Here is a 16,753-nt window from a genome sequence, read left to right on the forward strand (position 1 = left end):
ATTTTCTGCTCTGAAAATATAAATAAGCTTAAAAATTGAATAAGCACTTTGAATATTCTAAACAGAATAAGCACTGGTCGCTAATGTATAAGTACTAGTACTTAATGGAATAGATACTAGTATCTAAAAAATAAGTACTAGTAGCATGAAAATAGAGACTAGTAGGTTAAAATGATTAAATGTTAAAACGGCTTGCCATATTGGCTCAGAGAGAGAGAGAGAGAGAGAGAGAGAGAGAGAGAGAGAGAGAGAGAGAGAGAGAGAGAGAGAGAGAGAGAGAGAGAGAGAGAGAAAATTACCTTTTAGATACTAGTACCTATTAATAGATACTAGTATTTAGGCTCTAGATCCACTCCGAAAGTCACTTCGTGATCATTTAACCGCTTCATTTGAGAAAAACTATCATTATGACATAAACAAACAAACTCAAAATGTCTTCACGGCAACCCGTCAAAATAAAAGTTCGGTTTAACTTGACAGAAATATATTACCGGTGTACAGTAGAATTTAGATATGTCCCAATGTAATAATACTAACACTAATCCAAATAAATTATCATCAAAACTGAATTTAAGGAATAATCCATGTTTTAATTTTAACAGTAAAGCTCATTGTGCAGCACGTTATTTGACAAAAAGTTTATTTAATTTCATATGATTAAAATTGATGATAAATGATAAAATTTGTGTTTTATGTCTTCATTTTATTACCAGAAAAAACACAACACAGAATTAGTGTGACATTTTTTTTCATATATTTTTTTAAATGTTGTATACGTTTAATGATTCATAATACACTATTTCAATTAATTAGACATGCTTTTTGATTGCTAAAAAATTTACACCACGTATTCGTAATACACCTGCTCCGCAACACTAGCAGTTCCCCCAATCTTCCGATTGGGCTGGGGTAAAAAGTAAGAGCATGAAGTATATATGAACCGATGAGATCTATATGTGTACCGAGTTTCATATTCTTACATACAAGCGTGTTTGATTTATGGACCAAGTTTTCGGAGCCCATTCCAGGGGGCGCTGTCGAGCCCCCCTGCCACGCCCGGGTACCATCTTCACCCCGACCCTGATGGCCGCGGGTTCTGACCCGTGTGCAAAGTTTCAAGAGTTTTCGTGCACGTTAAGAGCCCCAAAAGTGCCCGAATAGTCGTAAGAAAAATAAAAGAGGAGAAAAAAAAAAAAAAATATAGCTGCGAGCAGCGATTACGGGCCCAAGCCGGTGGCACCGCAACCCCGGTGCCTTTAGTTACCTAAAGGCACCGGAGTGGCGGTGCCACCGGCTTTGGCCCTTCATCGCTGCTCGCAGCTATATTTATATATATATATATATATATATATATCCTTCATCGCTGCTCGCAGCTATATTTATATATATATATATATATATATATATATATATATATATATATATATATAAACAAGCCGGTGGCACCGCCACCCTGGTGCCTTTAGGGTTACTGTGCATGACGGGCAATAACTTAACCCCGCTTTGACTGTTGAGAAGATGTGTACTGTAGAGCTTGCATTGGTGTGGGCTCTGCAAAAGTGTGCATTGAGGGCACATATCATATGCGTGAGCAACCTTCTGAAACCTAAAATGAAAAATGAGACACCCTACGGTCTCATGGACTTAATGGACACATGAAATAAGTACACAAGATTGAAAGTTAAATCAAGTGTGCCAAGACAGAATATTACTTGCCTGATCTGATTAGAAAAAAGTTTGTGTGTGTGTATGTGTGTGTGTGTGTGTGTGTGAAACGTGATTGAACAATGTAGACATTAAAACATACTCCGTCCTTTTGTTCATACAGGACATTATTCAAACTGCAAAGTGTTTACTTATATTTGTGTACAATCGCAATAAAACACAACATTGTGCTTTTGCCAAACTGTAAACTACAACTGTCACCCAACCAAAATCTCTTTTTTATTTTATACAAAAATAAATAGTCTATCATTCAGATGAGAATAAAGTTAGTTCAAATTTTAAGGAAAACTCTGAAATATAGCAAAACTCTGAAATATAGCACATTCATTTAAAATTCATTCAGGTTCAATTACCAAACATACAAATCTTAATGTAATTTAAAGCAAACAATACATTTAAAATATATGGGTTGTATGCCTATTTTTTTTATATAAAAAGATATATATCCAAAAAGACAAGGCCTAAACTTTAACAAGGTTTAAACAATCACTGTAACAGACACAATCATACACACACACACACACACACACACAGACACAGACACAGACACAGACACACACAAGTCAAATCACTTACATTTTAGATGCAATATTGACTTTTTTCTGTTTCAGCAGCGAAAATAGTTAAACAAAGATCACAGCAGAACCATCGAGCATCTCACAGCAACGCGTTCTCATTACTGAATGATTCAGCATTTTGAACGAATCGGTTGACTCAAAGATTCAATGACCAATCCATAATCTGTCTCATTCATGAATGACTCAGCCGTTCGAACGAATCGTTCGAACAAATGAATCAATGACTCGCTCATTAAGACGGTCGCCTGGCGACACCTAATGATGGTTTAGTGATATGTTTAAAAGTATCATTCTTTCAAACGATTGTTAATTAACTCATATTTGAAACATAAGCTATATATATATATATACACACACATATATATATACACAAAAATAAAATAAAAACACATTTGAAGCGTGTTTGCTTACTAAATTGTGAGCGGAACGAAAGTTGCAGCAAATATCAGCAATAAATTTCATTAATCACGAGAGTGAAGTGCTGACTGAAAAGATGATGACGGAATAGGCTATTTTATGTAAAAGCGCCTATTTAAGCGAATCTGTCATTGTACTCTTTTGTTGTTGTGTTTTCCGTGAAAAATAATAGACTATTGAACTCACAATTCAAGCAATTGGCCCCCGATATTGCACTAATTTTAAAGTGACACTAAAAAGTATGCGGCTGCAGTGGCATTCATTACAGTGCGCATCCATGGCGACGAGCGAGCAAAACAGAGCGAACGTTTTTTCATTTCTACTTCCATAGAAATTCATTCGAGCGCACTGCGAGCGCCACCACTATAAATGTCCTTACTTTACTTTCACTTTTAACTTAGCGATATAAAAGCCCCCGGTGTTACACGTCAAATAACCGGTGAGAAAAAATTCTCGGAGTCACATAGCAGCTACCTATATTTAAATACAACAGGCCTACCTGATTTTGAACACAAGAGGGCAGTATAGCCCTATGTATTATTTGATATATTTATTTTTTAACTGAATAGTGCATCCTGGCTGTTTTTAAACTTGTACATTATTCTTAAATTGAAAACAAGAATAAAATGGGTTTAGTTCTGATATTTGTATAATTTTATCTAGAAATAAATGGTGTATAATTACATTTTTAGAAGATATGAAGCTTTTAGTGTTTTTTTTTTTTTTTTACATGACTTTAATCCCTCGCCATAGCAAAACAATTAGAGATATTCAATAGATATTCACAATTATGCTTCTTTAATGTATTTTCATCATGTTGAAAAAGTTTGGTGGGAATAAAATAAACCACTTAAGAGGAGTGATGCATATTTTGTCATTTAAAAAAAAATACAAAAATTGTTATGCGAAAAGACAAGGACTTAGAGATTTCTTTATCCTTTAATGCAGGAAAAATCATACAGCCAGCCACACACACACACACACACACATAAACACAGACACCAACCCTCCCTCCCTCCCCTCCCCTCTGCTCCCCTCCCCACACAGACACACACACAAACAGAATGGCAGGGGGACAAGAAATCCATTCAAACTACAATATCTGACTTTCTGTTGCTCTGAGCTAATGACTTTAAATTAGAAAGTCGATTGGCTTGATGAGAACAATATGCGTGGCAAGTTTTGTAACTGTAGGTAAAACGAGCAAAGTTATAACACACTTTATGTGTCCTTTTTTAGTCATAAAATTAATTTCCTCGCCACGGCCAAACCGTTCGAGATATCAAAAATCCCTCCGGAATTTAGCATCATCAATGTCTTGACGTCATGCTGACCGAGTTTGCTTGAAATCCGATCAATTCCCAAGGAGAATTAAATAGAATTTCAGGGGTATGCGTTTCCAAACAAACCATGATAGCCGGCTTCCTGTTGGGATGTCGTAAAACTTAGAGCACGAAAGTTGTTTAACCCAATGAGATCTATAAGTGTACACAGTTTCATATTATTACATGCAAGTGTCTTTGATTTATGGACAAGTGTTCGAATCCCAGTCCAGGGGGCGCTGTCGGTCCGCCCTGCCACGCCCGGGTACCAGCTTCAGTCCGGCCCTGATGGCCACGGGTTCTGACCCGTGTGCAAAGTTTCAAGAGTTTTAGAGGATGTTAAGGGCCCCAAAAGCCCCCGAAACCTTGATCAACAATAATTAAAAGCTTTGTCACTCAAACAGACACATCCCCCTCCCCCCACAGACACAGAGGTATGCAGAGAGAGGGAGAGAGGGACAGAGATTACTCCAAAACATCCCATTCAAACCAAAATATCTGACTTCCTGTTGTTCGGAACCAAAAACTGTAAATTAGAAAGTTGTCCGGCTTGATCTGAACAATATGCCTACCGAGTTTTAAGATTGCAGGTAAAACTATGAAACTAACCCTCTCACTTTTGTCAAAAGGTGGCGCTACTGAGTCCCTGCACCACGCCCGTTCCTGAAACTTTGCACATGTCTACTGGCTAATATATGTGACATGTCTGTCGAGTTTCATGCAATTTCAAGCATGCTAAGAGTCTCAAAAGCATCAAAAAAGAATTTTAAAGTTTGATGTGTTGCCACGGCAACAGTATCAAAGATATCAAGAATCCATTCACAGGTCTACATCTGGCGTATGTTTACATTATACAGATGAAGTTTGAAGCAAATTGGGTTAAAATAAGAGGGTGATTTCGAAGCATTTTGAAAGTGACACACTTCCTGCTGCCAGTTGGTGGCGCTATAACTTTGACTCACAATAGTCACATCCATGTGATCGACCTCTTACAGCGAACACACTGGTGAAGTTTCATCAAGATCAGTTAATGTATGCAGAAGTTATAACACACTTCCTGTTTCACGTTTCTCGCCATAATTTCGTTTCCCCGCCACGGCCAAACCGTTCGAGATATCAAAAATCCCCTCGCAATTTTTCATCCTCAATGTCTTGACTTCATGCTGACCGAGTTTCGAGGCATTTCTTTGAATTCTCTAGGAGAAGTACTTTAAATTCCATTGCATGCGTTTTACAAACAACCCTAAATAGCCGACTTCCTGTTGGGCTGGGGTAAAAAGTAAGAGCATGAAGTATATATGAACCGATGAGATCTATATGTGTACCGAGTTTCATATTCTTACATACAAGCGTGTTTGATTTATGGACCAAGTTTTCGGACCCCGTTCCAGGGGGCGCTGTCGAGCCCCCCTGCCACGCCCGGGTACCATCTTCACCCCGACCCTGATGGCCGCGGGTTCTGACCCGCGTGCAAAGTTTCAAGAGTTTTCGTGCACGTTAAGAGCCCCAAAAGTGCCCGAATAGTCGTAAGAAAAATAAAAGAGGAGAAAAAAAAAAAAAAAAAATATAGCTGCGAGCAGCGATTACGGGCCCAAGCCGGTGGCACCGCAACCCCGGTGCCTTTAGTTACCTAAAGGCACCGGGGTGGCGGTACCACCGGCTTTGGCCCTTCATCGCTGCTCGCAGCTATATTTATATATATATATATATATATATATATATATATATATATATATATATATATATATATATATATATATATATATATATATAAAGCCGGTGGCACCGCCACCCTGGTGCCTTTAGGGTTATTGTGCACGACGTGCAAAAACGTAACCCTGCTTTGACTGTCGAAAAGAAGTGTGCTGTAGAGCTTGTATCAGTGTGGGCTCTGCAAAAGTGTGCATTGAGGGCACATGTCAACCACAAAGTATGCGAGAGCAACCTTCTGAAAGGTCAGGTCTACATCCAGGTCTACATCTGCCGTGTGTTTACATCATAGTAGTGAAGTTTGAAGCAATCAGCTGATTTCAAAGCTTTTTGAAAGTGACAGACTTCCTGCTGCCAGTTGGTGGCACTATAACCGGGGTGGCGGTGCCGCCGGCTTTGGCCCTTTCATCGCTGCTCGCAGCTATATTTATATATATACACACACACACATATATATATATATATATATATATATATATATACATATATATATATTGTTTTTTTAAGAGACAAGACAGAATATTACTTGCCTGATCTGATTAGAAAAATAGTGTTTGTGTGTGTGTGTGTGTGTGTGTGTGTGTGTGTGTGTGTGTGTGTGTGTGTGTGTGTGTGTGTGTGGCGTAATTGAACAATGTAGACATAAAGACATACTCCGTCCTTTTGTTCATACAGGACATTATTCAAACTGCAAAGTGTTTACTTATATTTGTGTACACTCGCAATAAAACACAACATTGTGCTTTTGTCAAACTATAAACTCTTGTCAAACTGTAAACTACAACTGTCACCCAACCAAAATCTCTTACACACACACACACACACAGTTTAAAAGCAAAAAATATCAAACAATCCTATTTAAAAACAGTCTGTGGGAGCCATCTTTTGGACATTCATCATATCGCATTGGTTTTCATTTCTTGTCATCAAAAAGAGCCCTAATCTGTTTATTTTTTCAGTTACACATTCTACATTGATTAAAAAAGAAAAATCAAATGTGTTTTTATTTTATACAGAAATAAATAATCTATCATCCAGATGAGAATAAAGTTAGTGTTAGTTCAAATTTTAAGGAAAACAAATATATGATCTGAAATATAGCACATTCATTTAAAATTCATTCAGGTTCAATTACCAAACATACAATCTTAATGTAATTTAAAGCAAACAATACGTTTAAAATATATGGGTTGTATGACTATTTTTTAATATAAAAAGATATATATCCAAAAAGACAAGGCCTAAAGTTTAACAAGGGTTAAACTCTTATCACTGTAACAGACACAATCACACACACAATCACACACACACACAAGTCAAATCACTTACATTTTACATGCAATATTGACTTTTTTTCTGTTTCAGCAGCGAAAATAGTTAAACAAAGATCACAGCAGAACCATCGCGCATCTCACAGCAACGCGTTCTCATTACTGAATGATTCAGCATTTTGAACGAATCGGTTGACTCAAAGATTCAATGACCAATCAATCCATAAACATCTATCTCATTCATGAATGACTCAGTCGTTCAAACGAATGAATCAATGACTCGCTCATTAAGACGGTCGCCTGGCGACACCTAATGACGGTTTAGTGTTATGTTTAAAAGTATCATTCTTTCCAACGATTGTTAATTAACTCATATTTGAAACATAAGCTATATTTATATATATACATACATATACACACACATACACAAAAATAAAATAAAAACACATTTGAAACGTGTTTTCTTACTAAATTGTGAGCTGAACGAAAGTTGCAGCAAATATCAGCAACAGGAGTCAAATTTCATTAATCACGAGAGTGAAGAGCTGACTGAAAAGATGATGACGGAATAGGCTATTTTATGTAAAAACGCCTATTTAAGCGAATCTGTCATTGTACTCTTTTATTGTTGTGTTTTCCGTGAAAAATAATAGACTATTGAACTCAGAATTCAAGCAATCGGCCCCCGAAATTGCACTAATTTTAGTGACACTAAAAAGTATGCGGCTGCACTGGCATTCATAATGGTGCGCGTCCATGGCGACGAGCGAGCAGAACAGAGCGAACGTTTAGTTAATTTCTACTTCCATAGGAATTCATTCGAGCGCCACCATTTCAATGTCCGTGCGGACGTCCATATTATACTTTCGCTTTCAAGTTAGTGTTTTTAAACCCCCCAGCGGGAGGTTTACACAATTTGTTTACACAATCACACGTTGATTAACCGGTGGGAAAATATTCCCATAGTAACATCCCTAATATATAAATATATATAAATTCAATAGGCCTACCTGATTTTGAACACAAGAGGGCAGTATAGCACTATATATGATTTGGATTATTATTATTTTTGACTAAACAACCATTCTGGCTGTTTTTAAACTTAAAAATAATTCTTAAATTGAAAAAAAGGAATAAAATGGGTTTAGTTCTAATATTTGTATAATTTTATATAAAAATAAATGGTGTATAATTACATTTTAGAAAGATATGAGACATGCCCTGATTCTTTTTTTGACATTATTGTCCTCGATCAGAGCCCTAATCTGTTTATTTTTTCAGTTACACATTCTACATTGATTAAAAAAGAAAAATCAAATGTGTTTTTATTTTATACAGAAATAAATAATCTATCATTCAGATGAGAATAAAGTTAGTGTTAGTTCAAATTTTAAGGAAAACAAATATATGATCTGAAATATAGCACATTCATTTATAATTCATTCAGGTTCAATTACCAAACATACAAATCTCAATGTAATTTAAAGCAAACAATACATTTAAAATACATGGGTTGTATGCTATTTTTTTTTATATAAAAAGATATATATCCAAAAAGACAAGGCCTAAACTTTAACAAGGGTTAAACAATCACTGTAACAGACACAATCACACACACACACACACACACACACACACACACACACACACACACACACACACACACACACACACACACACACCCACACACACACACACACGTCAAATCACTTACATTTTAGATGCAATATTGACTTTTTTTTCTGTTTCAGCAGCGAAAATAGTTAAACAAAGATCACAGCAGAACCATCGAGCATCTCACAGCAACGCGTTCTCATTACTGAATGATTCAGCATTTTGAACGAATCGGTTGACTCAAAGATTCAACGACCAATCCATAATCTGTCTCATTCATGAATGACTCAGCCGTTCGAACGAATCGTTTGAACGAATGAATCAATGACTCGCTCATTAAGACGGTCGCCTGGCGACACCTAATGACGGTTTAGTGATATTAAGTATCATTCTTTCCAACGATTGTTAATTAACTCATATTTGAAACATAAGCTATATATATATATATATATATATATATATATACACACATATATATACACACACACACACACACACACACACACACACACACCCACACACACACACACACACACACACGTCAAATCACTTACATTTTAGATGCAATATTGACTTTTTTTTCTGTTTCAGCAGCGAAAATAGTTAAACAAAGATCACAGCAGAACCATCGAGCATCTCACAGCAACGCGTTCTCATTACTGAATGATTCAGCATTTTGAACGAATCGGTTGACTCAAAGATTCAACGACCAATCCATAATCTGTCTCATTCATGAATGACTCAGCCGTTCGAACGAATCGTTTGAACGAATGAATCAATGACTCGCTCATTAAGACGGTCGCCTGGCGACACCTAATGACGGTTTAGTGATATTAAAAGTATCATTCTTTCCAACGATTGTTAATTAACTCATATTTGAAACATAAGCTATATATATATATATATATATATATATATATATATATATATATACACACATATATATACACACACATATATATACACAAAAATAAAATAAAAACACATTTGAAGCGTGTTTGCTTACTAAATTGTGAGCGGAACGAAAGTTGCAGCAAATATCAGCAACAGGAGTCAAATTTCATTAATCACGAGAGTGAAGAGCTGACTGAAAAGATGATGACGGAATAGGCTATTTTATGTAAAAGCCCCTATTTCAGCGAATCTATCCTTGTACTCTTTTGTTGTTGTGTTTTCCGTGAAAAATAATAGACTATTGAACTCACAATTCAAGCAATCGGCCCCGTTATTGCACTAATTTTAAAGTGACACTAAAAAGTATGCGGCTGCACTGGCATTCATAATGGTGCGCGTCCATGGCGACGAGCGAGCAGAACAGAGCGAACGTTTTTTAGTTCATTCCTACTTCCATAGGAATTCCCTCGAGCGCTCTGCACGTGGCCATTATCAATGTCCCGTATTTAAAAGCTCTCGGTCCTCAGTCACATACCAAATATATGTATAATGTATATATAAATATAATTTTGGACACAAGAGGGCAGTATGGCCCTATGTATAATTTTGTGTTTAAACTAAAAGAGCCCCTCCCCCCCTCCCCACACAGACACACACGAATGGCAGGGTGCATTCTCTCTGTCAGAGGGAGAGGGAGAGAAAATTCTCAGAAACATCCACATTCAAACCAAAATATCTGACTTCCTCTTGGTCTGAGCTAATGACAGTTAATTAGAAAGTTGTCCGGCTTGATCTGAACCATATGCATACCTGTGTCTGTCGAGTTTCATGCAATTTCAAGCATGCTAAGAGTCTCAAAAGCATCAAACAAGAATATTAAAGTTTGATGTGTTGCCACGGCAACAGTATCTAAGATATCAATAATCCTTTCACAGGTCTACATCTGGCGTGTGTTTACATTATACACATAAAGTTTGAAGCAAATCGGGTAAAAATAAGAGGGTGATTTCAAAGCATTTAGGAAGTGACACACTTCCTGCTGCCAGTTGGTGGCGCTATAATTTTGACTCACAATAGTCACATCCATGTGATCGGCCTCTTACAACGAACACACTGTTGAAGTTTCATCAAGATCAGTTAATGTATGCAGTAGTTATGACACACTTCCTGTTTCACGTTTCTCGCCATAATTTTGTTTCCTCGCCACGGCCAAACCGTTCGAGATATCAAAAATCCCCTCGCAAACTTTCATCCTCAATGTCTTGACTTCATGCTGACCGAGTTTCGTGCCGTTTGTTTGAATTCTCTAGGAGGAGTATTTCACATTCCATTGCGTGTGTTTTACCAACAACCCTAAATAGCCGACTTCCTGTTGGGCTGGGGTAAAAAGTAAGAGTGTGAAGTATATATGAAACGAGGAGATCTACATGTGTACCGAGTTTCATATTATTACATGCAAGCGTGTTTGATTTATGGACCATGTTTTCGGACCCCGTTCCAGGGGGCGCTGTCGAGCCCCCCTGCCACGCCCGGGTACCATCTTCAGCCCGGCCCTGATGGCCGCGGGTTCTGACATGTGTGCAAAGTTTCAGGAGTTTTTGAGCATGTTAAGGCCTCCAAAAGTGTCCAAAAGGTAGCAGAAAAATAATAAGAAGAATAATAAATAATCCTAAGGAAAACAATAGGGCCTTCGCCCTTTGGGCTTGGGCCCTAAAAATAATCCTAAGGAAAACAATAGGGCCTTCGCCTTTTCAAGGCTTGGGCCCTAATAATCCTAAGGAAAACAATAGGGCCTTCGCCTTTTCAAGGCTTGGGCCCTAATAATCCTAAGGAAAACAATAGGGCCTTCGCCTTTTCAAGGCTTGGGCCCTAATAATCCTAAGGAAAACAATAGGGCCTTCGCCTTTTCAAGGCTTGGGCCCTAATAATCCTAAGGAAAACAATAGGGCCTTCGCCTTTTCAAGGCTTGGGCCCTAATAATAATAATAATAATAATAATAATAATAATCCTAAGGAAAACAATAGGGCCTTCGCCTTTTCAAGGCTTGGGCCCTAATAATAATAATAAATAATAATCCTTAGGAAAACAATAGGGCCTTCGCCTTTTCAAGGCTTGGGCCCTAAATATTGTTTTATATTTTAGTGTTATTTAACAATAATAATAATGAAGTAAAAAAAGCATAAAACATTTATATTTGAATGTAATGTAATATATATATACGGTATACACTACCGTTCAAAAGTTTGGGGTCGGTACGATTTTAAATACTTTTAAAAGAATTCTCTTCTGCTAACCATGGCTGCGCTTATTTGATTAAAAATACAACAAAAATCAGTTATAGTATTAAATATTATTCCAGTGTAAATCAGCTGTTTTCTGTGTGAATATATAGTAAAGTGTAATTTATTCCTGTGATCAAAGCTGAATTTTCAGCATCACCAGTGTCAGTGTCTTCAGTGTCAAATGATCCTTCACAAATCAGTATAATATGAGGATTTGATGCTCAAGAAACATTTATTATTATTATCAATGTTGAAACAGTGGTTGGTCTGTCAGTTGTACAGTTTTTTTTTTTTTTTTTTTTAGGATTCTTTGATGAATAGGAAGTTCAAAAGACTTTTGTAACATTATAAATGTCTTTACTGTCACTTTCGATCAAATTAATTATTCCTTGATAAATAAAAGCATTGATTTCTTTCCTACAAAAAATAAAAATAAAATTCTCACTGACCCAAAACTTTTGAACGGTAGTGTATATATATACATACACACACACACACAATATATATATATATATATATTAAATGAGACTGTTTTTTTTTTATAATTTAGTTTAAAAATCATGCTAACTAAACTCTCTTAAAACATGAATTGATTTTCCATTTACCATCACCATCCTTGGCATTTTCTGGCAGCAGGGCATCTTGGCGGTTCCCTAATACAAAAGCCAGCGTGGAAAGTATGCCGGCATCCAGGACCCCCAGCATGGCCAGTATGTACGCCCAGTGAACGGAGCAGTTCCCTGGGGAGAAACTACTCACACGCTCCCCGCACAGCGCCCGCATCTCAGCACACGCCCAGGAGTCTGGGAACAACACACACGCCAGGACCAAACAGAAGCCTGGGGACACAAACAGATATGCATTAGGAACACAAGAGAGAGAGAGAGAGAGAAAGAGAGAGAGAGAGAGAGAGAGAGAGAGAGAGAGAGAGAGAGAGAGAGAGAGAGAGAGAGAGAGAGAGAGAGAGAGAGAGAGAGAGAGAGAGAGAGAGAGAGAGAGAGAGAGAGAGAGAGAGAGAGAGAGAGAGAGAGAGAGAATGTGCTGCTTAACATATTTAGATCAGATTTCCAGCAAAGAAGGCCACATTTCAGTGTGGAGAGATTCTCAATGTAATATAGCTCTGCAAAGAGGCTGTTATTGAAGGATGGCAGTGCTAACTATATAGGACTCGACAGCAAACCTATAGCCTGTGACCTCAGAGCCTCATTTAACACGCAAAGAGGTTCGCCAATCATAAACAAGCTCATTTACATCCTTCAGAAGTAAGTTAAAGGTACAATAGCAAAAACGGCATGTTTAACTCTTAAGGTGATGATACACAGGCCATAAATCATAAGCAAGGGTCATGAGAAACTGAATTATGATGTTTTTGGTGCAACAAAAACTGAATAACATGAGGAATCATCAGACAAAAAACTGCTTTAAAAATGATATTATATGAGCTCTTTAGAGGAAATCACATATATATCTCTCATACAAGTTGCCTGTGAAACCATTCATTCATTATTTCCAAAAGAGGAAAAATGTCTGATTGCATTACAGTAATGACTGTTTGAGGGAAAATGAATTGCCTGATTGTCATGAAAATAGTGTCATAATGCATAATAAAAAACAGGCTTCTTTTTATACCAAGAAATTAGATTTGACTTAAATTATATATATATATTGGAGTCCGTAAGATTTACTACTTCTATTCGGCTAGGAGTGACAGACATTTATTATGTTAAAGAAGATTTCTATTTTATATAAATGTTTTATCTCGTGTTTATCTAAATCTAATTTTATAAATGCAACACTTTACACAAAAATACATTATTAAGAAATGTTCTTGAGCATCAAATCATAATATTAGAATGATTTCTGAAGGATCATGTGACACTGAAGACTAGAGTAATGAGGCTGAAAATGTCAAATATATTCAGAGAGAACACGGTTCGTGTAAATGGTAATATCTCACAATATTCCACTTCTTTGACCTGAAGAAGCGTCTCACCTGCTGTGAGCTGCAGCCAAGCACATATCTTATAGACCGTTGCTGTGTTGCAGAAGCGGAACAGACACAGGCAGCCCACGCTGGCCCACACCATGGTGAGAGACATGCACACCAGCACAGCGGGAGACTGGAAGGCAGGGAGTGGGGTCAGGGTGTGAAGAGACCCACGGCATTCTGGGACGGGCCAATCGGTCTCCACGCAGACCTCAAAGAGGCCCAGCGTCCCGCTCGGGGGGGCCGGTCCTCCTCCGCGGTAGTGCAGCTCGCGAGTGCCCACCCAGGACGGCTGGATGAGGATGACCACCTCGATGATAGCGAAGCAGAGCGTACAGATGGCCCACAGCACGCCCACCGCCCGCGCGCTCCGGATGAACTCGGTCTGATACAGACGGGACACCTCAGACGAGTGATGCTGCATGCTGGACACAGCGGCGGCAAGAAGAAACTCGCTTCTGTTTAATGTAAGACAAAATAATCAACATGTTATTCAGTGACATATACAACCATTTTTTCTTAACGTCCATAACAACCCATATTAAAGGGATAGTTCACCCAAAAAGGAACATTTTAAAATGTACTCATGTCGTTTCAAACCTGTATGACTTTCTTTCTTCTGCGAAACACAAAAGAAGATATTTTGAAGAATGTTGGTAAGAAAACCATATGTGTTTGTTGTTCATACAATGGAAGTCAAAGGGGACCGATACTAGCCTGGATGCCAGCCCGAACCCCGCCCACAACATTTTTTGGTCGGGAAGTTCGGTCTGGACTCGCTCCATTGAGGAGTAATTATGACCGGTTCAGAATTAGTCGGGCCAATCAAATTGCCAGGGCGGGTTTTATACGATGATGGACAGATGATCTGCAGTTACGTAATCATCACATTATCGAAGAGCGCTTAACTGGTTTCCCTCAGAGATGACTGCCGCTGGAGAACTGAGATGTAGAGATTCCGCTATCGCGTCTTTTGTAAAAGAAATCGACAGCGCATTCATTTTAAAATACGAACAGAGAACTGCAATCAAGGCATTTGTCGATCAGAAAGATGTGTTTGCCGTCCTTCCTACGGGATTCGGCAAAAGTTTAATTTATCAGCTGGCTCCGATGGTCGCTAAGAAGATGGGACACAATGAAAACCCTGTGGTCGCTGTGGTTTCTCCTTTGGTCGCACTCATGGAGGACCAAGTAAAAGAAGCAACACTCATTATTTTACTACTTCTTCCAGCGTGCGTGCATGAGTTCTGTTGACAACTTTGCGTAGCTCATAAAAAAAACACTTACTGCGTTGCTCTGATTGGTTGTAGGTCTATCCAATTGAGTGCAGAGTTTTTTTTCCCCCTGGTTCGGTTAAGACACGCCTCATAATCAAAGCCCTATGGAGCATCAGACTCACATTCTGACTAGAATATGAGTATGACGAAGTCAGGCTAGACCGATACAGTTTGGTGGTTACCAACATTCTTCAAATAATCTTCTTTTGTGTTTCATAAAAGAAAGTTATTCATACAGGTTTGGGACGACATGAGAGAGAGTAAATTAATTTTACTCATTGGGTCTTTAAGAGTTTAACCATATTTGATTTTGAGGGTGGATGTCTAGACTGAGTTTTTTTTTTTTTTTTTTACATACGAAATCAGTTTTTACTCAGAAAATTTCTTTGAAATGTTACCCTTTGAAATACAAATGATACAATGATTGTATCATTTGATTATAATATGGTACTTTGAAAAATACTATTGAACTAAAATTCATGTACCATAGCTTTTACGGTAACACTTTACAACAAGGTATTATTAGTTAACGGTAGTTAATAAATTAACTAAAGTTAACAAACAAAGAGCAAATCATTTGTTACAGAACTTATTATTCTTTGTTAATGTTAATAAAAATACAACTGTTCATTGTTAGCTCAGGTCCATTAAATAATATTAACATATATTAATAATGTAAAAGTAAATGTAGAAATTACCATTAAAATGGAAATTACCAAATGGAACCTTATTGTAAAGCGTTTTAATATAGTACTTTGTGGTAATACCATTTATACCTTTTTGTAAGTGCATCATATTCATTTACATTACACTTCAATGAATTCCGGAGCATGTCCATAAAAAACATGGTGTTACTATGGTACGAAGTACAACCACTGTCATTTTTAACCCTAAAATATCACAAAGCATTGCCAAATGATAAAAAGGGACATGATGCACAAAAGAACATCTAAGAAAGCGAATGCCTACAGGAAAACGAACACAAAACCTGATCTCAACATGGTAAACAATGTAAAATAGATGGATGAAGGGTGCTTCACCTCTCTGCTCTGGCTGATTCCAGGTCTCTTCCTCCAAAAACAGGAACTGGGTGGAAAAAATCACATTCAAATGTAATTACTGGAGAGCAGCATCATGTAAAAGCATGGGAGTGAATGAAAGAGAGGAACTGACCTGAATGGAGGGATTGTTCTCCTCCTCTTGCTCCTGGTGCGATTACGGCAGGATGTGCGACATTAAAAACAGGCCCACGCTGGCTGCAACCATCTTCCTCGCACATATGGAGGGAGAAGAGAGTGGGAGAGGGGAGGGGGGAGCGCAGGGCCATTCTGATTGGGAGGAGGGTCTCTGCGTGTACACACAAATACACACACGCAATAGCAATGCAATCCAATGATGCACACACAATGAGAAAATGAAATTATCAGTCAATCCCTATGGGGGAAAGAGTTACAGCTCATTGATTCTAAAAGCATTACATTCCATGCAGAGATGACAGAGGAAGTGAGAGAATAATACATGGTGCAGAAGTGATGCATTTCAGATGAGCGAAAGATAAATAACCCAGAAAGACAGCAGCAGAGAAATAGAGGTTTGAATGGTCAAAGGAAGAAGCTCATCTGTGCATCATTTAGCAGGTTCACTGACAGCATAATGTATATGTATGTATGTATAT

The 16,753-nt window shown here is 37.8% G+C and overlaps 1 protein-coding gene across 1 annotated transcript in view; it reads right to left on the reverse strand.

The window, feature by feature from the left end:
• The window catches only part of lhfpl4b (LHFPL tetraspan subfamily member 4b), a 75,694-nt gene extending 59,185 nt beyond the window's left edge, over positions 1-16,509 (reverse strand). The window contains exons 1-4 of the mRNA XM_056265313.1: positions 16,252-16,509; positions 16,119-16,164; positions 13,808-14,259; positions 12,420-12,653 (exon numbers count right to left, since the gene is read on the reverse strand). Of these exons, the coding sequence (XP_056121288.1) occupies positions 12,420-12,653; positions 13,808-14,259; positions 16,119-16,164; positions 16,252-16,405 (886 nt within the window). The 5' untranslated portion in view covers positions 16,406-16,509. The remainder of the gene's footprint in view (positions 1-12,419; positions 12,654-13,807; positions 14,260-16,118; positions 16,165-16,251) is intronic.
• Positions 16,510-16,753: the final 244 nt, after the last annotated feature.

This window comes from Rhinichthys klamathensis, unplaced genomic scaffold (assembly GCF_029890125.1).
Source record: "Rhinichthys klamathensis goyatoka isolate OS25496 unplaced genomic scaffold, OSU_Roscu_1.1 h1tg000231l_1, whole genome shotgun sequence".
Taxonomy (NCBI): Eukaryota; Metazoa; Chordata; class Actinopteri; order Cypriniformes; family Leuciscidae; genus Rhinichthys; species Rhinichthys klamathensis.